This window comes from Cyrtonyx montezumae, unplaced genomic scaffold (assembly GCF_038088225.1).
Source record: "Cyrtonyx montezumae isolate F1298 unplaced genomic scaffold, pur_monq_1.0 scaffold_14, whole genome shotgun sequence".
In the NCBI taxonomy this organism is placed as follows: Eukaryota; Metazoa; Chordata; class Aves; order Galliformes; family Odontophoridae; genus Cyrtonyx; species Cyrtonyx montezumae.
Window position 1 is genome coordinate 9,690,550 of NW_027071870.1, and position 27,179 is coordinate 9,717,728.

Below are 27,179 nucleotides of genomic sequence, written 5' to 3' on the forward strand. Positions count from 1 at the left end.
TGCAGAGTGCCCCCTCTGAGCTGCTGCTTGGAAGAGGTGGCGAGGGCGCTCGGCTCTTTGCAGGCAAAGGCTCGCAGGCACCCATTTCCAAACCCCCGCAAGAACGGTTTGATTTTCAGTAATTAAAAAAAATAGAAACATTTTCCTAACCCACATAACACCCGCATGCAATTAACTTAGTCAACAAATCTCAATTTATGTTACAAAATAAGTCCACCAGAAAAAAAAAAAAAGTGAAATTTGACAGAAGTTACATTACAGCAATTCCAACACAGCGTTGACCACACTGAAATTCTGTACATCTGTGACTTCTGCATAAACATTTCCAGACTTGAGGGCCTTTGCTGCTGTCCCTTGCATTTCATTTGTTTTACACAACTCTAAGCAATGACCCACAAATTAAACACTCATTTAGAATAAAACTGCAGAATCTGATGGCTTTATCAGCACATGGACCGAAATGAAATATTTACATGGAATGTTGAGCTCAATTTACAGACAGTGTTTCGAATTACAGCCCTCGTAATCTGTTTAATAAATGATCACATTGACAAGAAATTTAAAAACTTAACATCCCTTTTCAACCTTTCCATAAATATATAAAGTTTCACTAAATTCTTTTTCCTTGAAACAAGACATCTATATTCTCTTTACAGATTAACATGAAATAACTGTTACCTGTTTGAATGCCACAGATGCGATGACCTGAATTTACAAGCTCCTATACACACTCTGTACTTACAGACACATTGACAACACAGCTCACAGGTGTTATGTGGTCTTTACAGAGGTACTCGCTTCCTGCGTATTGGTAGTAAGGAAAGAAAAATACCAAATTATCTATATTAAAATACATCATCTATGATACATTTGCTTACACTGCCACATCAAATTTAAGATGAGGTTTCCAACTGTCTCTGACCACTGATGGAGATTTTTTGCAATGAGGACTACAGCATTAATTTGTCCCTGGATGGAGGCAAGCTGTCTGTTACACTACTAACACAAGTACCACTATGTACCAAACAACAGAAAGAACTGCCTTATTGCAACTGCTTCCCACATCTCCACAGAGAATCTCTTCTGAAGGGAAAACTGTTCTAAGGGATGCTAAAAATTCTTGGTATCAATTTAAAGGGAAAAAAAAAAAGACTTTAGTTGGTTGCTACTCGTACTGCTTTACCACGCATTTTACAGAAGATTAATCCCAAAGACTCTGAAGTTATGTACATAGTAACCCTATTTAAATAAATATTTCTGTGAGTTTTCTTTGTTGTGCCACAAAGCATGCATGAAAATATCTTCAACCCGTGCATGCTCACAGCAGGGATTTTTACAATTGAGCCACTAAATACATCCTTTCTTTCATGACTACGTAAGTGCAAAGGATTACTGCAATCACTCTGTACATGTAAGACAAGGGCTCACATCTGAAAAACTAAAAACACTTATCTCGCTGCACATCGGATGTCTTCCTCATAAAAACGTTGGTCACTTTTGCCTATTTCAGTTCTCTCAAGCACTTAAGGGAGAATAACTTCCAAGTGCTGATGTGCTTTTTATGAGAGCAGTTATACTTGCAACCATCATCGTGCTGATCTCCAGAATTAATTACTATCTTCTGCAGACTCTCCATTAAAAAAGCTTACCTTGGAAATGGACGTAACAGTGAGAGATGTTTGGCAGTTTTGTTACATGAGTATTAGCTCACTTTACTGAGCGTAGAAAGACTTCGGTTTGACCTGACTGTCCCAAAACTGTGAACAGGAGGATTGAAGACACAGGAAAACAAGACCAGTGCCAAGTACGTGAAGAGTGCACTTGCTGCTCAGGTAGAGTTAGAAAGCCCTCCTCCCAAGAAAATGGCCCTTAAGTATTGCCTAACCACGCTCCACATTTGGATCGGGACGCATCGGCCGCCCACGTGTGGGAAGCGCTACGAGTGCAGCCAGCTGACGGGAACCCAGAAGGTTTCCGTCTCCAGTCTGTCAAAGGTTGCCTTCAGCTCGCCGTAGGCTGCTGCGAGGTCATCGTTGATGATCACCTTATCGAAGAGGTGGCCGTACTGGCTCTCCATCACTTGGGCAGACTTAATCATCTCTTGAAAGTCTTCTTCCTAATGAGATCAGTGCAAGGAACAGTCAGTCCACAGAAACACGTCAACTGATTTTGTGACGAATGTGAAAGTGCTTGCTCATGGAAATGGAAACCGTGCTTTTTTTAAAAAGAACTACAGAAGCTACCCTTCCAAATTGTCTCAGGGAACACTCCTACAAGCCAATTTTGCTCCACAGGCAATTCTTTCATCCCTCCCCTTGCAGTAACACACTAGGTCACCAAGACGTGTGTTAGCAGTGCCGTGGAAAACATTTCTAGCTGTTTACTTTGATGATGCCTTTAAAGTTTCATTACATAAGTCTCGAGTTGCTGTTAGCACGTGATATACTATGAGGAGGCCTTTATTCTTTCAGAAGCTTGGCAGGAGCTGTCTTCCTGTGCCTCTTTAGTCTTGCTTGGGCCTGGTTGGGTACAGTTCTATTCATGTCTGGGGAGGGAACAAACCTTAGAAATCTAATTGATGACACAACTATGAGTAAAATGGTCCTAACTGAACAGTGTCCTGAAGATTGCTCTTAACAAACTCCTCTTACATGTTATAGATGACAGAAAGCATTGTTATAGCACATTATTTCCAAACTATTTCAAAAGCATATTCCAGAAAGACACAGTCACAGAAATAAAGAGGCGATACTGTACTGTATCTTCTCTATCTGAACTATCCATGTCTGTGACCCCATTCAACTTAAAACAGATTAAAAACAGAATCTAACACTTCCTAAATAACAACCTATATCTGGGTAAAAGAAAATCAGACACCCAGTAAATGTAGATCAGAAAGTGCAACCGTGCTTGGCTTCAGTTTAGCTTCAAGTAAAACAATTTTTCATTGTAATTCCAGGAAGTAAATAAGTTACTGCTGGGTAACAACTAATTTTTTTTTCCTAATTATTGACAAAAAGCAGCATTTGTTCCTTTTGCTTCCTTGGATGTTTCATATTCTTTCTTAGAATATTCATTTCCCTGTAACATTTTTTAATTGTGTGTCTTATTTACAAACGTGGTCTTTTTATTAAGGCAGCATTTACTCTCAATTGATGCTTGATGTTTGAGTTTTCCTCTGAATTTAAGACTCAGAAATAGACTTGATAAAGCAAGGAAACTCATATACTTAAATAGAAACATCTAAGCCCATATGCTTTTTTTTTTTTTTTTAAGGAAATCCACAGCATTACGAGGATTCTTGAGTTACATAAACTCACACCGAGGACCACAGACGTGTGAATATCCATGAGCACAGCAAACAATGAGAACATCACAGCAAGTTTAGGGTGACAGAGATTGGGAAATAGCATACATGTTGAGTCTAAGCCCTGACAAGTACTGTGTATGAGAACCAGCAATGACCTTTATTTCCAAGGTAAAACAAACTCTTAAGTTCTCACACTTTACCATGTTTAAATATACTTACTGTAAAGGGTTTAGCAGTTCCCCTATCATCTTTACTTGAAATAATCTTGGCATTTTTTCTGGTCTCTCTCAAGCGGTCAAGCGGTGGAGGCTTTATAAATATAACAAATGGCTTAAACTCGTATGTCCGTAAGTGTTTCACTGTCTGGGAAGAGGAAACATTTTAATTAATTAGCTTATTTCTCACAATGGAATTTTCCATAGTAAAAGAAACTCTCTGCTAAGCAAACGGACCCCACTGCTAGAAGGCTTTCAGTCTGTCTTTCAGTTACTGCCATCCCACTGTGCTGATCAGCACCCACTCATACAAGGAGAGGTTTCAAGTGAACGGTACGAAAACTCTTTGTTTCCACAAGTGTAAAGTAGTGCCCAAGGCAGCAGGAGGATGGCAGGCAGGGCACAGAGTTCTGAAGGAGCAGAAAACTCGTACGTGTTTTAGAAGTAACATTTTCTGTACCCATGAAAAGCAGTGCGAGCAGGAGTCTGTGGCACCTTCACAGAAGGTGAGCTGCTTCTCTTCAGTGCTGTGTACTCACTAAATGGCCCCCTGCTGCTTTCTGTTCCTGAGAGAGAGAAGTGATGCTACCTATGAAATTTGAAGTCTACAACTCCTACTGCAGCACAGCATGGAGCAGGGATGACCAGTCAGCTTTCGGGCATCTTTGCAATGCTAGGGCTCACGAGAAAACAACGTGCCAGAGAATGTGATCCCAGAAAGGCACAAAAGCCCGGGTCCTCTGGAGGATTCAGTGCTTCACTGAAGAACTGGGCTGCACTGGACACACACTGAGCCCCAGAAGCCCCAGCCCAGCTCCCCTGGTGTGAGTTTGGCTTCCTCAGCTGCTCCTGTGCTGGCACAACCCACTTGCTGCTGCTTTAAGGCAAAGCTCCACATCCAAAAACACACCGGGAACTGCTCACAACCTGCTGGGGTTCGGAAGCCACAGGCTGGCCACCCTTGGAGAAGAAATACTTTGGCTACGTTTAAACAAACTTGTCCAGCTCCTGGAAGCACTGCAGTTATTAGTAGCATAAAAATTCCCAGTGGAGCTGTTCAGCTGGTCTGAAAGACACAGGCAGGGCAAGAACAAACGGTTTAGGTGGGAACGTTCTTCACAGTTATCTGGCCAACAATACACCAGGCGTGTTCCTTAACTCGTGTCTGCCTTATGAAGACACTCTTTGCATGAGCAGTGCCGTGAAACATGGGAGGGCAGCTCGGCTGCATGGCAGCTCAAAGCCATTCTGAGATTTAAGTTTCAGAGAGAACTTCTAATACAAAACAGCAAAAAGACGAATGAAAATTTGGAAGCATTTTATAATAATGCCTCTGGTATTACGCTATGGGCTTTCAGTACAATAACTGCTGAGCTGAATACTTGCAATATGTGCAGAAGTATCCTTCTCCTCCCTTCAGCAACTCTTACTGTGGTAAATTCACCTGGCAAGCCCACCCGACAGCAATTCAGGACAGAATAAAATATTTTGGGGGGGAACAGTTAGGTTCCTGAGTCCTAAAATGCAACACGGAGAACTACAAGATTCCAGAAGATACGCATACTTACATGAGGCTGCACGTCCAACAGGCAGACTTTGTTTTTAGCCATGACTGAGCGAACAGAGTCTAAGCTGGTACCATAGTAGTTGTTCTTATACTCGCCATACTCGATAAACCTATGGCAGAAGGTGAAAACATTAGAATCATTTCCATTTTCTGCAGCAAAAACTTATCAGTTTGGTTTATAAGATCTAATTCAGGAGCGAATATATGTTCTTTTACATTTGAGTTTTACCATGTTTTACAAAGGAAATGCTGTCAAGTACTTCAACATGTCAATTCTAAGAAATCTTCTGTTTTACCACGTTCAAATCAGTAACACCTGCTTGTATTACAGTTAAAGAGAAAAAAGCACTGTAGTCCAACAGCCCACTAATGTTTTCCATCACCTCTTTTTCTGAACTAATGCAATGCAATAAAACAGTGGATAAGCTAAACAATAGAAACTACTGAAATTTCATTGCACACTACAGAATATCCAAATTCCATCTCAGAAGAGGAGGAGGAGCTACAACAGTGCTAATGGAACCAAGGTGGCTGCTTATGTGCTATAAAAGCACAAGTACAATTTGCCAAAAAAGCAAAGCCGGGTTTGAAGTTCCCATAAAACCCACAGCTTTGTGTCTAATACACTTTTGCCCTCTGAAACACTGGGACAGCATTTCAAGCTGCAGTATTTTACAGGCTGCTAGAGAGCACGATGCTACCATTGTCTTCATTTGAGCTTAATTTCTGGAGCGCTCACAGACAGGGGCTTCTCTGTAGGTCTCTAAATTCAAAAGCACAGGAAGTGCCTGTCCTGAAAGAGAGCAGAACTACACAAACATTGATTCAAGCACGTTTGCAGCACGTCCAAGCCTCCCTCTCCCAGTGCTGCAAGGCTTCACTGCCATCATGGATTATGTCCTGTGAAAGATAGCTCCCCCACCTCAACACCTACAATTTCAGTGTCTTACAGAAGAGCTGAAGTACTGAAACTACTCAGAAGCTCAGAAGCATTTGTGTTTGCATGTATTGCTTTTTTCCTGTTTCTTTCAGCTTCTTTGCGCTGCTTATGTATTGAATCATAATTTTACATCTTCAAATCACTACAGTTTACATCCACTTCAAATTATTATCTAAAATCACAACCAGCCCCATTTTGTAATACCACCATTGTCTTAACTGTGGTTCTAGTTAAAACCTCTTCAACATACTTGTTATTCTGTACGTCCGTCTCAAACAAGTGCTTGGAAATGAAAATGTATTCAACACCATCGCTTTCTTGGCTTCTCCTCGCTCGGGTAGTGTCTGCAGTTTCGTTAAAAGGAAAAAAAGAAAAACACAAAACAATATAATGTAATCCAGTTTGGGAAACATTGGGAAGCCCACAGCCCTTGTGCAATCCTCAGCACAGCGGCTCTTCGCTCTGACCGACATGAGGCGGCACTCAGCACGTGACAGGACTGGGTTTAAAAGCACGCACAGGAAAATAAACTACTGGACAAGTGTCAGATTATCATTTTTATTAACTAGCGGTGCGATCCAATAAAATGAGGACAGCTGAATAATAAAATGAGCAGCAGTTCGTAACAATTACCCCAACCTTGCCACTCGTTAAACTTATTAGCATACAGGACCATAAAGGGAAACAAAGTTCATCAACCCGATTTATAAAACAGAACATTCATTAACAACACTTGCAGCTCTGGTATATGGAGCATGACAGTAAAGAGACGGGGCGTGGATTTTATCATTTGGTGCTTTCTGTTTTCCGGCGATTCCTTTTTCTTTCAGTGGTGTTGCATTTTTATTTGCACTCTTTGCTTTCCTTCAAGCCCAAGGCATTTGCTTACAAACTTACTTGTGGGGTTGCCACTTATGGATAACGAACACGTTTAAAAACCCTATTCAACACCAGATGGGTATTACAGCATCACATACTCTTCGCCATATCCGAACGCACACAGCCCGCTGGCAGAAACACAGCCTGCAGTGCCATTTGATGTCTTGCTCTTCTTAGGTCGACACAAAGAGAAACATTTCCAAGAACACCATTTCTCCATGCAAGTCCTGGCTTACTGAATTTCAGAAGGATTTCTTTACTTGTTTGTTTTAAATTATAACCACAAATTTGGAAGAGAAAGGAGAAAAGGCAGCTTGATGAATACTGGCAACTTCTAGAGAAATACTTCTGGGCAATGACTGCATATGCTTCAGTGTGTTAAATATTTGGGAACATCTGGCTTTTTTGTTGTCGTTTTCAATACCCAGCTAGGCAAATATTTGCAAGTGAAATGACTTGCTGAAAACAAATGTATTCGTTTTTCTACCTATCAAATCCATTCGTATGTATTTTTATAGAATACCTGTACTTGTAAAAAAACACATGACAGTATTTCCTGAATTCAGCGCTGGACCCATAATCTGAAGGATCCCTACAGGAGGCAAAATTACAAACGAAACAGACCAAGGAATGGAAGTGCAGCTAAGACTGTCATGCCCTCCACGTGAGAGCAAACCCAATGAAGTACTGCAGAATTTAATACAGAACAGTGTTGTTCATTATTGTTCAGATTATACGACATGGTCGGATGGGGGAAAGAGGAGAGAAAAATCCCCCAATCAACTTTTCTGAAGCTAATCAAAGGGATTAAAATCATTTCTTCACAGAGGTTCAGAACTGTTTATCATCCATCTTTATTTTTCAGCCTAATGTAGAAGGGCATTTTGCTGGAAGCAAGCATTGCTAACAGAGTACTTCTCCCCGCTTTGCAGCTAAAACCAACGTGTTCTTTCGCTGAGTTTCATTTACCAAACATCGCTGACATCAATCATGCTAAACTTGTAGTAAAAACCTGCTGCAGTGCCTCTGAGCCAAAACGCCCTATCAATTTAATCAATGCTACTTAAAATACTACTGCAGCAGCACTTTCAAAAATTAGAAAAGTAATCTGGATGCCAAGCATGCATTTAGAGACTCGAATTTAAAAGTGCCTTAAGTTAATGAAATAATAAAGGGAACCAAGTGTAGCATCAAGAGGATAGAAGTGTGTTTCTACTTACGTGGCACTGTTACGCCGTAATGCTGGGTGTCACTGATCAGCAGTTTTCGTTTAAGTTCATTCAGCCCAACCCCTACTGGTCCTGAAAAAAAGAAACAGTGCCATTTCCCAGCAGCCAGGTCTCATCTTCAGGCACAAGTGCTCTCCGAGGTAAGACCACAGGGCACACAACTATAGCATATACTGTCTTCTAAGCATTTGGAAACAGCTATGATTATAGCCTCTCCTAGGATATACAGTGCTGACAAACACGAGGGGGCAGCTGGCAGCTTTTCTGGCCTGACTCTACCACTGGAAAAAAAACAAAAACAACAGGGAAAAAGTTGAATCATAGAATCGTTTTGAATTGGAAGGGATCCTTAAAGGTCACCTAATCCAAAACAAAGCAATTTCTCCACTACCCTCAACACATCATATTCCCATCCTTGTCCCTACCACAGACTTGGCACCTTAACCTTAATAAAAATCGGCGTGGCTATTCATTTTGCCAGAATATCTCAAACTCTCAGATCCTCCCAGCTAGCAGGTGGAGGCCATCCTCCTCCTCCTCTTCAAGGGGTCAGGCCAGAAATGAGTGCAGAGGAAAGAAGGGCAGCTCCTCCCCATGCACTTGGTACTCCCTAGGTCGCAACCCACTTGGGGTGCTTCTGTTTCCTTCTTTGTTGATTTTCTTTTAAGCTCTGCTGGTATGCTGCCTAAACTGGTCCAAAATAAATGTATCCCTCTTCATGTGGCTGCCAAAGGGAGACCACTCTTGGAAAGAGGTTGGCAGGAAGAAACAATGACTGCATGGTTGTTTTCTGACCCATCCCCTCCACCTCCACCTGAGTGCTGCTGTGCTAGAAGTTACTAGGGAAGTATTGCTTTTGATTTTTCGGTTGCCCCATCTCTCAGCCATTCGATAATGGTTCTTAGTGTTTCTGCAAGGATACTCTGTCCTGTGATATCCCAAAGGCTTCATGAGGCAGCCACTTCCTACCCACAGGAACCCTATTTGGTGTGGGGGGAATTCATGGTGATAAGTGCATGAAGAAGCCCGGCTGTGGGTTCATGGGTTTCTGATGGAGTACTGGCTTTGTCTCCACCAAGTCAGGTCAAGAGCAAAATGTAGAAGAGAATCATCTGAATCAGATCCCAAATGATACGAGAATAACATGTATTATGGAAAATTCTTACTATTGTACGTAAAGTGATACAACCATGCATTCAGCTCTTTCCAAATAAAGACACTTGGAGACTAGAAATACAAAATGTAATAGACATGTTAATGAAACAGTGATATGCTGGTTAATTACTAATGAGAGTCTGGCATCAAAAACCAACAACTGATGCTTCAGCACCTTCTATTTTGGATCCACCCTGTGTGAAGTTAGAAACACACAATGATGAAAAGCCAGTGTCTCCTACTATCCCCAGACTATGGTTGCTCTGTAAAGTCTTAGAGTTTCTGCATTTATAATTTTATATGTTTACATAAGTTAAACACACAACTACATTTCAAGTTCCATCTCTGACCTGCCAGTAAATTAATCTATCAGTAAGTATAAATGTTTATTTAATATGGTGTACAGCAGCCTCTACTGGTGCATGTCTGCAGAGAAAAGCAGTGTGTCATGCAGATAATGACATTACTTCTGTGCTTTTTATTTTTTTCCTCTTTTAATGGCACAGCTATTTCAACAGCAGAAAAGTAGTTAAAATTCTCAATATATGCTGTTAACGTTGAATGAAACAAGTGGAATTCAAGTAAAAAGAATCATTAAAATCCTTTCAAGCAAAAAAATTTTTCTCAGTATATCTACACAAATATTTCCTTAGACTATACACTGTCAAATCAACAGCACGCTTTCAGCTCTGTTTATATATAAATAACCCAGGCTTCGCTTACTGTGATGGATGCTTCAGAAACTTAGATCAGAGCTGCTTTCAGACCTAAACCTCATCTCCATGCTGTCTCCCTTTCCAGATTACCATTGTAAACTCCTCTTTAAATTTAACTACTGGAAGGTGTAGATTCTTGTTTTTCAGCCCTGTTTTCACAGAACTTTCTTAACTATAGCGTTTGGACTCTGAGAACGGATTCCTGATCAGTAATGCCCTCCACTGTGCTTCTTTGTGCACCACATCTCCTGAGTACAAAGAATACTTCTATTCTGATCCTTATTTTCGTGTTGATTCTACAAAGATGTTAGTTTTTAATAATTAGAATCTGAATCTGATTTGACCTAGAGAATAAAGCACCAGGATTAAGAAGAACAATCCAGATTCTCACCGCAGAACGCCAGGCAAGTGGGATACCATAACTGTAGCATTATTTTAGTGTACTACAGCTCACCCCTGGCAGCAATATAAAGTGTTACAGTGACTAATTCAGTGATACTTTGCTTCCTTTGCCTTCTGTTCCATGCTACGTCAACCAAGTAACAGTAGTATGCTGCACAAACTGTTAACCTAACTCATCTTGCTGACAGTCACTTGCAAACCACCACTCAGTAGCATTTGCAAGAAGTTTTGTACTATTCAGACACATCTCGAGAAATTTGAAAAAAAACTGATAGAATAAGTTCAGGTCTCAGGAAGATTAATTTCATAGGTTATTCTTCAGCTGCAGGTACAAAGAGATCTCCTAGAAGTCTGTTTTTTTGCCAGCGGTCCTTCAGAATAGATTCTGGAGGTCACGTGGTACTACCTCTGCTGAGACCATAAAGAAATGTAGAAAATGTGCACTGACAGAGGTTCTGTGTCTCAGTTATTCCTCCTCTAGTAAAATGGATCCGTATGATGCAATGACTATGCATGTTTGTCCAACTATGACACAATGACATATGAAGCAGGAAAACAACATCATTTTTCTGTTTTTCAGTAAATGTGACTAGCAGTGGGAATGTAACTCTAGACTGGCTGCTCACTGAAGCAGTTTAAGGTTTTCTGATTGGCAAGGCGAGCCAACGAAGACTTCTGAACCACGCTGGTCTACCTGTGCATTCAGCCAGGAAGTTTTGATGAAGGTATCAACTCTAAGTCGTTGTTGTCCAAATGGTTTACACGGAGTAGTATGGTCATACAGTAGGTTACTTTCCTGCAGCATTGCTACAGAGCTCTCATTACAGAGTAAATGTAAATGAAAATTCTATCATCTAAATGGTATGTTTCTTATCAAAATATTCTGCCTCGCTTGGTAAGGCTGCCAGGTATCACAGTTAGGATGCAGACAATACTTTTGAAGACCTTAAGGATTTTCTGTAGCCTAGGAATGGTTAAGTTATCAGAACACTGGTCACATGACACTGGTAATTTCACTTTTAGCAGACTCATCACAGTCATAATACCTGAGAGACAGCACAACACAAGCATCTGTAACATTATCGCTCCAGATTCTCCATTATTTTAGCCCCAAGGATATCCAGGGCTTTTTTCATAAGCGTACATTAGCAGACACGGTGAAAGCTGGACAAACTAATACATCTAGCTGAGGCTGAGACTCATACTGTATCACATTACAGGGCACTGAAAATTACTATGCATGCAATTTGCATTCTGTAAATTACAGCAGATCAATTTAAAATGAGGCCAAAAGAAATTTCTCCTTCGCAGCTGTCGAACTCTCTCTGACTAAAAGGACATAACAAAACCCCCAAAGCCTTCCAACAGTAAATTATGCATTAGACACTAGCATAACACAGCAGATATTCAGTGTCCCCACCAATTAAAGCCATACATTCATTACCTGTCCCTTTGTTTTCCCCCTTTTCCTGTGTGCTACCAGCACACAGACTGCTTGCTGCATTCACTCTGTGTACCTGTGTTGCTTAGCTCTGCTACTTTTTCCACATTTTGGCCGAGGCATTTTTACAGTGTTGGCCAGACTTAAGCTGCTCTTAATATCCAGAGAAAAACATCAGAATTACTGAAGTCTGCAATAAATTTCTGGGCTGCTTTTGTTACTAAAAAAGCGCTCTTTCTTTATTTGATTTATTACAACAAAAATCAAATGAAATCTCTAGGTATTCTTTAGATCAGACATAACACTATTTGTTATAAAAAGTCTACTTATCACACTTTCACACCGCATTTTGTTGATGCAAGTGTAAAATCAACTCAGCCATGTTATTACTTGTTGTGCATAGCCCACAATCTCGCAGTGATCACACTAGTAGGTGGCTGAGTTTTAGTTCTAGAAAGTGACAGAGCTGTTTATTAACAACTAAACTTAATGTTCCCTTGGATGTGACTGATATAAAAACATAGCTACTCAACAGTACAAAATAGACTGTGATAGAGTCACATTTCTCTGCTCTGCTGCTTTTAGAATGCAGGAAACTAATGACACAACAGCCCGCGTGCTACTGTAAAAGAAACAATAAGGAATGAGATGTTATTCGTTGGTGGTAATGGTTTCTCTCACTGGGGCTCCAATGGCTACCTCTGAAACAGTTAAGATAATATACCTCCTCTTTTTTTTTAGGAGACCAAGGCTATGCATTTTGATTAGATGATAAATACTACAGGGAACCTATGGCAGTGACAGACTACAGAGGACCAGAAAGCTGAGGGTGACATCTAAAGACTTCTGCAGCTAGATTTACGTCTGTTCTTGGCTCAGAGAAGTCCTCCTCTCATCCACCTTTCTCTCAACCTGCTTATTTACTTGATCTAACACAGTAGGTTTTGTTGCTCTCCGTGTATATGTTCTGTGTTGACTGACCAAAAGTATTCATTCCATTTTTTTCATCTTTTTCTATATTGCTATACTGATCAGTCTTTAAAAGCAGAGCTCTACCTTAATCCTTATGAGTTTCTGTACAGACTGACAACCAGGTTCAGAACGGTAGCTATATTTAACATACCTCCTTTTATTTTAGCAAGGCTAGACGCTGTCTCCAAAAGCATCCTTACACACTAGTTGGGATAATCTCTGTAAACTGGTGGTCTACGAGACAGGTGAAAACTGAATGGGTGGTCACACTCAAAGGGCAGGGGTTGCTGGTTACTGGTCTGTACTATTCTGGGTGACTTACTGCAAGTGGAGCTCCTTGGGGCTTTACTCTGGGATGTACCGTTCCATACCTTCACTAAAGTCTGGAGGAGGACACAGAACAGCCCTTGTTGAGTTTGCAGATGCCAAGCTGGTTGATTTAGGTGACTCGTCTGAGGATAGGGCTGCAATTCAGAGAGACCTCAGCAAGTCACATCAGTGGGCTGGCAGATCTCTGGAAAATTTGACGAGGACAAAAGCAAAGTTCTGCACATATGACAGACTGCAGTACAAGACGAGGACTGACTGGCTGTGGAGTGGATTAGATGGAAAGGACCTGGCGGGTCCGGGTGGCGACTGAGCTAAGAAGGTGACCACAGGGACACGGCAGTGAGGAGGGCTATCCTGGGCCAAATCAGCAAAGGGAAAGACACTAACTGGAGGGAAGTGATTCAGTTAGACACTGCAAGGAACGATCAGCCCATGTTGAGCCCTTTACTACAAGAAAGATGCTGATAAACTGAAGCAAAGCCAGTGAAGAGTTTCTAACATGGCTGAAAGACAAAGCACACGAGATGGGCTGAAGGAACAGGGCTTGGAGAAGAGGCTGGTTCAGGGGGACCCACCAGCACCCTTCCAATACTTACTGAGATCTACCCTGCCTCTTTACTGAGGTGAATGGTGGGAACAGAAGAGAAGACAGAAGGAAGACCAAAGGGGTTGTCATCAGAAACCTGCTCTGAATTGAGGATTGCTCCTGCTTTGAGAGGGAAGTTGGACTAGCAGTCCTCCTAAGATCTAATACAACTGGAAGGATTCTGTGCTAAGTATCGTGCTAATCAGCAGTCCTTTGTTTTACCAGGTTAAAAAAAAGGAAAACAACTTACCAACCAAAACTACAAGCCTGTATTTGTCATTAGGTTGTCGTCTATATTTTGCAACTTCTTCATATGTTGGGATATCTGCTGTATCGTACTGATCACTCTTCTTGCACTCATACATAGATTTGTTTGTTTTTTTATCTTTTCTGCTAAGGCGAAAGCTTCTTCTAAAACCAGCTGCAATAAGAACAGGATTTTTTCAAAATAAGAAAGCAGGTCTATCCAAAGCTGAAAACAGTCTTTTCCAAAGGCTGGAGGACTGGTGCATGAAATAAAAAAGCTCATTGTATATTTAATAAGCCATGGCACTACAATGATTTTTTGATGCTGTTTTAAACTGTATCAGATGCCCACTGAAACTGAAAAATTAGGATTACCAATTAAATCATGACATTTGCAACAAGTTGTAAAAATAATTCCAGCAAATTGTTAACATATTTAGATAATTTGAATATCTTACACATTAGTATGCATACACAAGGAAAACATTCATGCAGTATGGACTCTGATACCACACAGTGCACTTCTGTTAAATCATCATGGCATACAGACACATTAAATACAACATACGAACACATCTGGTGGTTGAAAAGATTAATGAAAATTAATTCCTTGAATAATTCTTTGTGCTCGACTCCACGCTGACACCATAGAAAAGCACACGGAACCTTTCCTGAAGATGTTTCAAAATAAAACCAAACACTGTTAGTTAAATCCCAAAACACAACGAAACACATTAGACAACACCAGTGCTGTATTACGGACATTTCAGCACTGAACCACAAGTTAATATTCCTGTTAAACTTGCATTTACAATTTCTAACTGCATCATCAATGTTACATCTCCAGCATCTACCTGCAAGATGATATTTCCAATAATCACAAAGGAGATTATCATGGGCATTTTCAAGCAGAGCAGCATTAAAAAGGCTCCTAACTCTGTATTTTAAAGACTAATTTAACTCGTTTGTTAATGATCATGTTACAGTTCTTCTGTAAATCCTTTACATTAATTTTCCTGTATCTCTATTCTACTACTTTTGCTCTAGAAGGACTGCAAAACTGATTTCATTATTTGGGAACAGTAAAGTCAAATTCAAACTACACTTCGAAATTATTGAAAAAATCCTGACACCTTTTTTCCCTCCAAGAATATTCTGTAGGACAGTAAACATACACAAACTTCTGGTGACCCCAAATTTTTCAGTAATACATTTTCATAAACTTGTAAAAACACGTCTGTTTAGGTGTTTGAGAAGTAGTCATATTACAATTCCATCTTCAAAGGCAGTATCTGGCAAATTCAAGCCTCACTTCTGCAAATACTTAGAAGCAAAATCTTATTAAGCTTAGTTACAGGCTTAGCGTGTTCTGCACTGTTCCACTTAGCATAAATCTTTGCAGAATCTGGATCAAAAATGACATTATCCAAATTATTTTGCTGATATAAGTCTCTACATTGATGGGAATTTACATACGTGCAATTAAACATTCAAAATACAAATAAGTAAAATAAAAATTGATGAAGTGCTAACATCCACAGAAGAGGACAACAGTATTTTTAAGAGTGGGAGGTGGGCTGAGATAAAAGAATGACCACTGAATTACGCTATTTTCTTCTGCAAATAAAGAACACTGGCACTGAAGTGACTGCAGTGAGAAAAGTCTTGTCAGAATACCGATAACTGTAAACGCATCCAAGGGGGAGCCCAGGCAATCCTGTCCAGAGTGAGAACCCATTAGGGGGCAAGGATGCCGTAGGGAGCTGGCTTTAGCAGTGGGGTTGGTCTTGATCTTTAGAGGTCCCTTCCAACCCTTACAGTTCTGATTCTGTGATGCCACGTAACCACATCTAACTGCATACACAACTGTATAAGGAAAGGTTACAAGTAACACCACAAATACAGACATATAAAAGGGGGTTGTAAATTTCCTGAGGTCTCATCTAGAAGGCTCCACATTTGAAAGCTGCTCTAAAAGCAAGCTGAAAATTGCTTTGAAATCTGTACTCTATAAGCACCTATAGAAAAAATAGTAATAATAATTCTTTTCCATTTGCTTCTCAACAGTTAAGAGAATAAAGAGCTTTGTCACAGCATACAGCATGTGCATGTCTACAGAAGGTTCTGTTCTGTGCTAGAGGGCCAGCAGCTCCCAGCTCCATTGCTGAAAATGAGGGGAGGCAGCAAATGAAGCCAAACCAATCCCCTCTGTACCAGCTGGGCTTTGGTCTTACAAACATCAAGAGCTCCACGCCTCTGCGCAGCTGTCACACAGCAGCACGTTCACCCACAGCTCCTTAAGTTCAGCTTAAATACCTGGAGTCTTTTGGAAAAAATATCCTTTTTGCTAAATCTTCACGATTGATTCAGTGTCCACTGTTAGGTTCTAGTAAGACCTCCTGTAATGTATTCCTGCTGTCTCCACCCACTCTATCAAGATTCCATTAGCAAACCACCAGGACGTGGGTTATTCAGGAATTTTCATTCTTTCCTCTTAAAAGAGAAAAGAACTGACTGTGTGTGTGCGTGTGCGCTTGTAAAAAGGAGAAAAGAAGGAAAGCTGTAGGTGCAACCTTTATGCTTTGTCCCTTGTTGCTTTTATAGGCTACAGATAAAGCATCACCAAGACTCAGCTGACACAGTTCCACTGCCGCTGTGGGTTTCCTTGATGGAAATATGCAGTGTTTCTTTGCCTGAAACTCACCAATAAAAATGAAACTAGTAATAATTTCCTGTATTTTAAGAATGTTCAACAAGTTGACCAAGGGCTTGCAGGCTGCAGGAAAGCTATTACATTAATTAAAAAGAACACCCAAATACTGGGGACACAGGCAATGAAGGAGATTCTCAGCATGGCAGATTTCTTTGCAGCGTGCCAGTGAAAATACTCCGTAGAACTGCATATGAGATAGCTTCATTATTTGAAGACTATTGTTAATCTGAAAGTTGTTTCTTTCTGTTCCTCATCATCCCCGTCTGTATAGGCCAATACACAGCCCCAGGAAAGCTCGCTTTCGGCTACTTCCAGAACTAAGGAAAATGCACCGTACAGAGAGAAGGGATGAGACTGTTTCCAATATACCCCCATCTTTATGGTACTGCTACTGCATTCCTTGAAACATGACTCTCCTCCTCTCACATCTGCCATTATATACCCTCACATTTGTGGCTTAACTGTACTATGACCTTCAGAAACTGTTTTATAAAGAACTGTTAATAAATATTTTCTATTCAACTCTGCATTTATAACAGCATTATATCTTGGGCAGCTATGACCATGTAGAAAGATTAAGCTGAACTGAAACTACGGTATACTCGCAAGGGAGGAGCACATTTGTGAGCAAGCAAAAAAATGCTCTCATAGTGTTTGCATATTTCTCAGTTTAGGAAAGTGAAAATCAAACTTCACATTTAACAACAGAGCATTATTAAAAATACAGTGAAAAAATCACTGTGGAAAAACAAAAGCAAGATTGATTTGCAATAGGAAAATAAAGTTTCTATAAAATGATTAAGCTTGAAAGTGAACTTCTAAAAGGGAACAGAGGGAAAAAGTGTTACTTGCCCAAGATATTTGATAAAATAAAACTCAGTGAATATGAAAGGAGTTGCGACCTTTACTGTCTGCAGAATGTGGATATCAGCAAAAATTAATCTTAGTTGCCAAGTATGCAGACTATAAAATAAAAGGGGAAAGTTCTGTGACTACACAACATAAAACTGTGAGCATTAAGAAGCCTGCAGCAGTTCACTGGTTCCAGCTCTACGACTAGAAGCTACTGAACGTGCTAACCCATAAACTGCCCCGGAATGTCACAGGTTTGGTGAAATAGCTGCTGCGAAGAAAATATGAACAGCAAATGTTCTCCAGCTTCAAATGCTTCCAAACCGTATGGCACTTCTCAACATGAAACAAAAACCATGAGCTGTTCCTAATAACTTCCAGTAAGGGCCAACTACAGTCCCAGAGAAACTACGTCTCTCTCTAAGATTAAGAAGGTAAACACACAAACAAAGCACATCTAGAGTAAAAGCCCGCTTAGTCTTTGAAACGCTAGCAATGTACATCCGTACATATTTGCATAGAGAAATCCACTCAGACTTCATGCAGAAATCCAGACTGAAAACTGGCAGTGCACAGATATAACCTGTCCTAAAATACTTCTAAAGGACAACAATGTAAACTGCTGCATTTCTTCACATTTAATAAAAAGATCCTAAAGAAGGGAACAAAAATTGTGATTATGTCGAGTGAACTTAAATCCACTCAAATATGTTTACGAAAGAAGAAAGCTAATTGCTCAAAGAGAAACTGTGCTCAGAGGAAGTGCTGTGATTCACAGCCACCTGTGCTCCACGAATTCGCCAGTAAGGCTCCAGAGTGCTACACAGCACATACACGTGCTTTGTTCATTTTCAATCTCTAAAACAAGGACCGAGGTACGTGTTAACTCTGTGCACTCTTACACTCTTACAGAACCTGTAGTGAACAAATGGAGTTTATCTGCAAATGAATTTTACAGGTACTTTTGGTATTCACATGGCATACTATTGACAAAAATAACCGTGGCACCGTGGTCATTACACCAAGGTGCAATATTTTCTGAGATATTTCTGGATATTCTTTTTCCCCTTAAAATATTGGCATCTTTTATACCCGCTCGTATAGTATTTCCATTGTTACACAGGAACTGCACAAACACACAGCAGACTTCTTACCCCGCCTGCTTCTGGACCCATTCCCAGCTAGCACATTTAGACAGGGTTAATAAAAATTCAGATTATGTCTGGATTTTTAAGACAAAATTGAGACTAGTAAACAGATGATATTCATCTACATTTACTGTACGTTGATAAAGGTTCAAGCAATGTTACTACATTTTAAGCTTGGCACAGTCAAGGTCCTAATGTTCTCCCCAGCAGTTCCTCAGGAAATTACAGCAGAAACATACGATACTACACTGTAACTTAAGCATTAGAATTCGGTGAAAAATTGTGAAATTTATTTGAGTCACTTTAGAGGGGAAAGTTCAAATTAATTGCATGAAAACCCTGAACACATAACAGATCTGAACCCAAAAAGTAAAAGCATTCTGCCTTCTGAAACCTCTTCGTGACCACCTCACACACATCTGAAGTACACATCCTTTCAGAGAAGTCTGGATATTCTGGTTCACAGATCAAAACCCACAATAAGCCATAAGACTGAATTAAAAATCAAGGACAAAACATAGAACTGTTGTGTTTCATTTGGTGTGGTTATGCAATATCAAAAGCAGCATGAAATACGACTTACTGTTTTGACTTTACAAAGTTGTCAGAGCGTCTATACTTTGAAAACTTTCTAAAATTTAGATGTGCAAAAAAGTCACCATAGTTAGCTCCAAACACAAGGTAATACAGCTCAGCTCCTTCATTATCAGTTTAGGGAAGTCAGACTGCCTTGTTCTTGTCACAGGTTACAGCACACAGACAGGCAGTTAACTCAGGTGTCACAAAAACATCCAGAACTTGGTGGTGCGACCCAAGCCCTTCAGTGACTGTGTTTGTTTTGTTTTCAGTTTAGTGTTGAGACTTCGTGTTACAGTACTGAAGACTGCCTGGAAATTAAGTTAGTTAGTGAGCAAGGACAGCCATAAATGCCTACCATCTTTCAAGAACGCCCAGGGTTCACTGCAGAAAAGAGTGCTTTAAAACATGGATGGGCATTCAGAGTACACTGTTTTCAAAATCAGATTCACTGAGAAGAAGCCTGATGCTTCCTGGGGGAGTGAAGAGTTCTTGTGCTCCTAGCTTTAGATAGATCTCTTTTCTGTGTGTTGTTGTGTCTTCCAGCTCCCATCTCTGTCAGCTTACTTCCAACAGCACAGACCCAGCACAAGAGGGCTGCAGGGCTCTGCGAAGGGATGATGGCTCTCCAACACATGGCAGCTCTCAAAAGATAAAGCTGCTACCTGCACTGTGCACTTGTTCTCCAGTAATATCTATAAAGTTTTGCCTGTATTAATTATACCTCATCTTCATTTTTTGTTCTCTGCATCATGAACATTAGTTTCTTTCTCAAGACATCTCCTCCCTAGATGATGGAGCCATTTGGCAGCTGCTGACCCCCATGTTTCCATTAAAGGGCAATAGTATTAAGATAGATTTTGTTTTGCTGCCTTCCTACTCATATAAAGCAGCACTCCACTAAGATCTGATAGCCTGATCCTGAAAATCCATGCTACCTGTATCTGCAGCTAGAAAGAAAAGATGGAAAAAAATCTTCTTCAAAGAAAATATCTAATAACGAAAACGTAATGCAGCACAAATCACATCCAAAGTGCTACTTTACAAGGACGCCTCAATATCTCAGTGCAACTGCTATTGAGCATGAATGCAGCTGATCTACTAACAGAGCTGAAAGTTTCTTTTCAGCAGTCAGATGACCGTTGGCTATTATGTGAATGCATGATGGAATTGTACTCCACTACGGTTTTGAAAAGAGATTAAAGTTCTTTCAGTTAGACAGTTCATGTGCTCCTGGTGCTGTTTATACACCACGTTTAAAAACAGCATACTACAATTTGAAAACCACCTCTGATTCACAGGCCTGGTTTAAGGTGTTTCAGTGAGCCTGATCACTTGGATGTACTAAAGCTCTCTGGCATGTTTCTTCCTGTTCCGCTTGTAGTAGGAGGATGAAAGCATTGGGAAAAGGGCTGGTTGCCACCACATCCACTCCAGCCAGCCTTCAGCTGGCAGGAATTCTGGACAGTTTCAACTAAAATATTTTTACATAGCTTTTAAAATGGCACAAATTAAGAAGTTGAAACATATAATGGAACATTCACCTTTTTAAAATGTTAGTTTTGTTTGAAATTCGGAATGCTGGAGCTGAAGCCAAAGGACTCCTTGCCCTTCTCCTTCCCACTCCTCGCAATGATACACTGAGCTCAGACTAGCTTTAAAGCTAAATTTAAATGCTTGGGTTGTTACGACTTCTTTTATTTTGTAACATGGAAAAAGAACCAGTGACGACAAATTTGCTTTGTACTCTTACTGTACGATTTTGTGCTCACAAAACTGGTAGACAGACATATACAAAGAAAGAAAAAGTAAGCAAAACTGGGATAAAACCTTGGAAGCGTGTCTTTAAAGTCTTAAGCTTTTCATAATAATGTAACCTTTTTGTTGCATTAAATGCATTGTCAGTATTTCTAAATAGTCAGTATTTCTCCCAGATTTATTTGTTTTTTATTTAAACACTGTTCTAGTACCTAACTATTAACCAGATAGTGGCATACCACACTACATAAATCCTTTATGTCAAATCCAATGAGCCATTTTTAAAACCTTAATATTCATGCTTTTCTCATGCACAGTATTACATTTGTATGCAGATTACCCCCAAGAGCAAAGTGGACACAGTAGTTCCAGGGAAAAGGAGCTGAAAGAAAAGAAGAGATTGTCTTTTGTAACCAATTGCTCACCTAGATAGGATCCACTGTTGTGACCAGCACATTCAGCATCTTCTGGACGAAGGGTAAAAGCATACAGAATAAGAGCCAAGAAATAAAGCAGAACAGTTAGAAGCCCAGCAAAAAATACAGAAGTACTTTAAAATGACAACTGTACAAAGCATAGCACTAGAAAGCCTTCAATAAGCCATTTCCTTAAAAACATAAAACAACATTTATTGTTTTATATTTCAGCTGAAGATGTTCTGGGATTTTGCAGCATGCACACTGATCTTTCCAACTTCTCAAGCGGGATTTTGATGACAGCAAACATTCGAAACAGAATTCTTACAATGTATTATTCACGCTTTATCAGTTAATAGAAATTATGAAGCCACTTAAAAGAAAGCAAAATGTATTTGATGTAAATCAAGCTTTTTCGTAAATTATACATTATCAGACTGCAGCTTTAAGTTTTGGCTCACTGGATTAGACAGAAAGGTTTTTGATCAAAAACACATCCTCTCATTTGATATAACTATCATGTATATTTTTACATACCGGAGGCCCTTTGATCACAAATATGAGCTACAACTTCTAATGCTTTATAAACAAAGGCCTCTTAAGTTAAAAAAAAAGGAATACGAGATCAGCTGCTATTACTTTAACATATGCTGCAAGCATAACAGTAACTGGCTGCACTCGGAGGAAAACCAATAAGGATGATACTGCATGGATGAACTTTCTACCGTCTCAGAGAAATACTTTTTCAGTATTAATTAGAAATGCAAGACTTCTCTTGGCCATGCAATTAAGTCAGAACCACCTCCTTCCAACCCAGCCCACCCAAGTTCTGTGCTGTTTTTTTATGATCTACTTTTCTTTACACATCTTCCAGCAGTTCAAGAGAGGGGGAAAGCAGTTAAAAACAACAGTTCAAATAATACATCTTTGCATTAAGCAACCAAGAGCATTTTGGTACTTTCATCTTCTTTAAAATGATTCAGTCTATCTGGTGGCAATATAGAAGCAGTATACGTACAACATCTCTTAGAAACATTTGACTCCTTTTCAATTTAATTCTAAACACATGTTCTCTAAATAAAATTATTGGGCTATGCAGGGAAACTTTTGTACATGTACCTTCAATTTCCTCTGAGAAGCACAAAGGAAAAATAGGAAAGGAAATCATTAAATGGAGTGAAAGCATAACTTAAGAAAGAAAAGTTAAATCTAAGAAGAAAAATGCACCTACCACACTCAACCGCTTCCTCATCTTAGAACAGCCAAAAAAACAAAGTATTATTGTTTAATACTTCATAAATAGGAAAAAAATGTAGCTATGTAAGCTACTTTCAAATCCTCGACAGCACCTATTATATTGAGGCATTTACCATCACACCGGCACCGCGTTTAACTTACACGTTTAACTACATTCAAAGTCAGAAAAAATATTGTGTGTGTGCCACAAGCTTCCTACAGGAGATCTTCTACTTCTGGTAGCAGTGCTCTTCCCCACTTGTCACAGAAGATCTCTTTTGTATTAAAGGCAGAGTTTGTTAATTCTATTTAATCAGTCTTAACCTAGAATTTCCAAGAACCAGTACCACAGATGTGATCTGGGTATTTTTCTGCACTTCAAATACCAGTTGCTACTGCCCTTGCAGCTGGGTTTCCGAGGTTTCTTTTGTATTTTTTGGAATGTCTATAGCTGTAAGCTTAAATAACGCTGAAGGAATTCCTATACTCTGTCGTTATTTCTCTGACACCACACTAATATAATAGATCTACTTAAGACTTTCTGTTTACCCATAGTAAATCAATACATTTCTGCCTCCTTGACAGTGGAAAATTCCCATTTTTACAATCATTTTAGGGCTAGCCCATAAAAGTAACATATAGATACATATAATGGATTTTTGTACACAGTGATATTAGATATTGAGGTCTAGATTCATATGGAGATTTTACAGTCTAGATATGATTTAAACTTCCTTTGAAGCCTGGATAAATAAATCTGAAATATACACATTTCAAAAGTTTCCATCGAGCTTGTCTACCCTCGGAATGTGAATATTCAAGAGATATCTTCTAATCTTTCATGCATGACTGACATTTCAAGCAAAGGCTGTGGCAAAAGCTGCCTCTCTATCTGAGCAGAAAGAAGAGCTTTCCCATTTCGTCCCATAAAATGGATACAAAAAGATCTTCTGCTTGAGGGCTTATTCTAAAAAGATATTAACTTAAAGACTTCTTTAAATGACATTTAGTCTATCACTACTCAAGGTGATCGTATGGTTTCAGTGGGCTGCAGTAGGAGAAAAAGAGGTACGTGCATATAGGTGTGCACTCACACAACTCTGCCTGCATGGCTGGGAGATGGTGGAGCTACAGCAGCTGAGCTAAGACAGCTGAAAAGAACCCAGGCTTGTGGCAGGAAAGGGAATGGTCTTAATTCATTGATTTAGTTCTTAATTTGATGCTATAAATTAAAGATGTTAGGATTCCCAAGTGAGCTAGCTGATGCCAGAAAGCAGAAGCCAAAATGTCTACAAGTTGAGGTTTAATTCTGAGAAGGAGTTTTGAAGTTCTGCTTCTCTCCTTTTTCTTTTTTTTTTTTTTTTTGTTATAAGATTTTCCTTCTTAATACCGCTCTTGGCTTTCTTGGGCTCCTCCTAAGGTTGAACATCAGAGTTTATAATAAAAAATGTGGGAAATAAGTGGGTTGTCAGAGCTTAATGCAGCTACAGAACAGTCATCACCACATACATCCAAATTAAATTTTACCAGGAATTGTACTAGGGCTATTATCTATCCCTATTAAAGTCAGATATTTTTTGCCAGTAAACTTCATAACTATCACAGCTCTGTGTGAATCAGCTGTATGTATGCAGCAGATATCTGCAGATACATGTCAAAAGTTCCAAAGTTTGGAGAGATGGAAAGTTAGGATAGGACTGCTCAGGTCAGTTTTACTAAATTAAAGCAGCGTGGGAATGGAAGCAGACATGTTTATCTGGAAGGAAAAAATGTGAGACTAAAAGAGGACACAGAATAAGGAGGAAGAAATCTGATGGAAAATGGGAAAATAAAAGCAATGATAAAAATATATTAAAAAAAACAACAAAAAAGGACAATATAGAAGAAATACAACACCGAGAAAAGGAAAAAAAAACTGCTAAGTACTATTTAATGCAATAAGGGAGAAGTTGTTACAAAGAAAATATTCACGAAACAGACTCATGAAACAACAATGAAGTAGCACCATGCCATAAGTGAGATAAAGAAATAGGAAACACAAGTGCAATGGAAGCTTAGGACAGAAGTGGTTTTATTTGTTTTAGAAAGATTTCAAGACAGCCAATATGCTACACTGCAACAATGCAAAACTGTAGTACATACAGTGTATTTTTGTATGTATTCCAACTGAAAATTATTTGGACTGATTTTGGGGGCCTCATCTCAACTATATTGCTTTAGAAGCTCACTTGTGCCTTCTCAGAAACTTCCAGAGCTCTTTGGAACAGTCCAGCACCAGATTAAACTTTTTAACTCCTGCTGACTTTCAATCATATTTCATCCAAGAATCTCATTTGAATGTTTCTCAGTCTGAAATTAAAACCAATAGCTCAGTGCCACATTACATAATCCCTGACATTCTATTTCACTCTACTGAAGAAGAAACTGTGTAAGAAGCAGTGTAATACAATGACCTGCATTACAATGAATACAGTAAACAGTTGACTTTTTAGTGATGCACCACACAGCAATTCCCATTTATACTGTTTTTATCTTGTATGGTCCTATAGGTCAAATGATACACATATGTTCACGTTATGGAAAATATAAGGTGATTTGATTTGATTATCTCATAACATCATCAGATAACAGCATCTCAGCAACATGGAAAATGAAGAAAGATAGTCTTGCGGTGAAGGACAGAGCAAGAGTTTATGAGATCCATTTCCACTTCTGTCTCATGTAACCTTGGTTCAAATGCCATCCAGCTTCAGGTTTCTTTAATTTCTCTGTGGCAGTAGGAAGCTAGTATTTGTAAGGAAAGAAGACTTCTGAACAAAGATGCCAATGTGCTAATTTAACTCTAAAGGTCTGGCGTATTTTTTGTTCTTAATCCTAACTACTTGCAGGTGGGCAATTAAGAATCAAATAGGAACACAGAAAAATACTCAGAAGAAAGGCATAGCTAAGCCCGAGCAACGATTACAACAAGCAAGAGTCCTACTATGCATTTATCCTAAATGTTTGGTCTTCAACTACAAGTGGTACACAGCATTCACTTGTTCACCACGTTTAAATTCTTTTGTTTGCAGAACACAATCTTCAATTCACAAGGCACTCATCTGTGGATCAACTGGGTTACATCTTGTTTGAATGAATACCATTTGGCTGCAGTTAAATCTTTCCTCTTGCTCATACAATGCCAATCACATATGGTAAATCAAAATTGAAAGTAAAATAGGTTTTAAGTCCTTGAAAAAACACATGATGACTTTGCCACAGAAAGCATTTACATTTAGCTTTACATATACAGAACAAATGTATTTTCAAGAAAAAGTCATCTCTAGGCAGCTCTGTCCTGTGTGCATCGTACCTGCCCATATGTACACACAGAGCGTGGACACACCTATGTCATACATGTACACATGTGCATGTACTGAATAAGTTAACAGAAGCTACTGACTATACTAGTATGAAATATAAAGTTACCACTCATTTTCATACCAGAGACAATGCATATATACATAACAACACCTGCTATGAAAGCAAAATTATGCTGAAGGGATATAATATCTAGGCTGATTATTGCAGTTCATAACTGCAGAACTGTAACCAAATTATTTGGTTATTATCCAAAGAAATCTACTTCCCTCTCTCCTTCCCTCCCTTTCCCTTACCCTCCCCTCAGAAAACCAGCAGTTGGTCAATGTTGTATCTACAAATTAAGGTAAAAATTAAAGTAAGCTACAAATGTAAAAATTGCCACGTTTCCTGGCAGCGACTATTACAGTTAGAGCACGATTATTCTTTGTATTCAAGTTAGCAGACTGGGAGCTATTAAATGAATTCTTCTCTGTATGAAATCTCTTGGCACTGCTTGGACTAGATGCAATGAAAGAAGACTTCACAGAGCCAACTGTGGCTACAAAGTTGTGCCCGTGCTGAGTTCCTAAAGCCAGGAATTCTGTTAAGCTCTATTCAGGAATACCATAGAAGCAGATTCCATCCAAGCTGGCCTTCAGCCATGGCTAACAAGCTCAGACACACTTCAGTGGATTTCATGCAGTCAGCACTGCCCCCTCCCTTCTACATCTCAAAGAACACTTCATGCCCCATGTCAGTGTCAGGTGTATGGCAGGTGCACTCTTCCAGCACAGCAGGGTTAGTCCCACTCAAACAATCTCATGCATCTCTATTCCTTTACTTCCATTCCATTTATGCTGCTCCTTCTCATTATTTTTCCAATACAACTTTCCCATAGGATTAACATACAAGGAACACCGCTTTCTGCTGGAAATTTGTTGATATTAAGTAAGGAGAGAAGGGCTGAAAAGGCTTGAGGGGTTTGCTATCCTCTCATCATTTTTGTGCTTGGAAATAATGCTATCAATTTGTTCAGCGGGTCAGTACATCTAACTGCCACTTATCTCAAGCTTTTAAAACTTTTTAAATCTTATTGAAATTACTGAGAGGGCTTTATAGCCATCAACAAAAAACTGAAATGGGTCACAGT

At 39.5% G+C, this 27,179-nt stretch overlaps 1 protein-coding gene across 2 annotated transcripts in view; it reads right to left on the reverse strand.

Annotated features, from left to right (window-relative positions):
• Positions 1–1,436: 1,436 nt before the first annotated feature.
• Positions 1,437–27,179, reverse strand: part of MPP7 (MAGUK p55 scaffold protein 7) — a 103,372-nt gene continuing 77,629 nt past the window's right edge. Inside the window, exons 11-16 of one of the 2 annotated variants that reach the window (XM_065731425.1) lie at positions 13,993–14,163; positions 8,132–8,212; positions 6,283–6,376; positions 5,094–5,202; positions 3,530–3,673; positions 1,437–2,116 (exon numbers count right to left, since the gene is read on the reverse strand). In XM_065731425.1, the coding sequence (XP_065587497.1) occupies positions 1,937–2,116; positions 3,530–3,673; positions 5,094–5,202; positions 6,283–6,376; positions 8,132–8,212; positions 13,993–14,163 (779 nt within the window). In that variant the 3' untranslated portion in view covers positions 1,437–1,936. Of the gene's footprint in view, positions 2,117–3,529; positions 3,674–5,093; positions 5,203–6,282; positions 6,377–8,131; positions 8,213–13,992; positions 14,164–27,179 lie in introns of those variants that run through there. The other variant, XM_065731426.1, reaches the window with a different exon arrangement.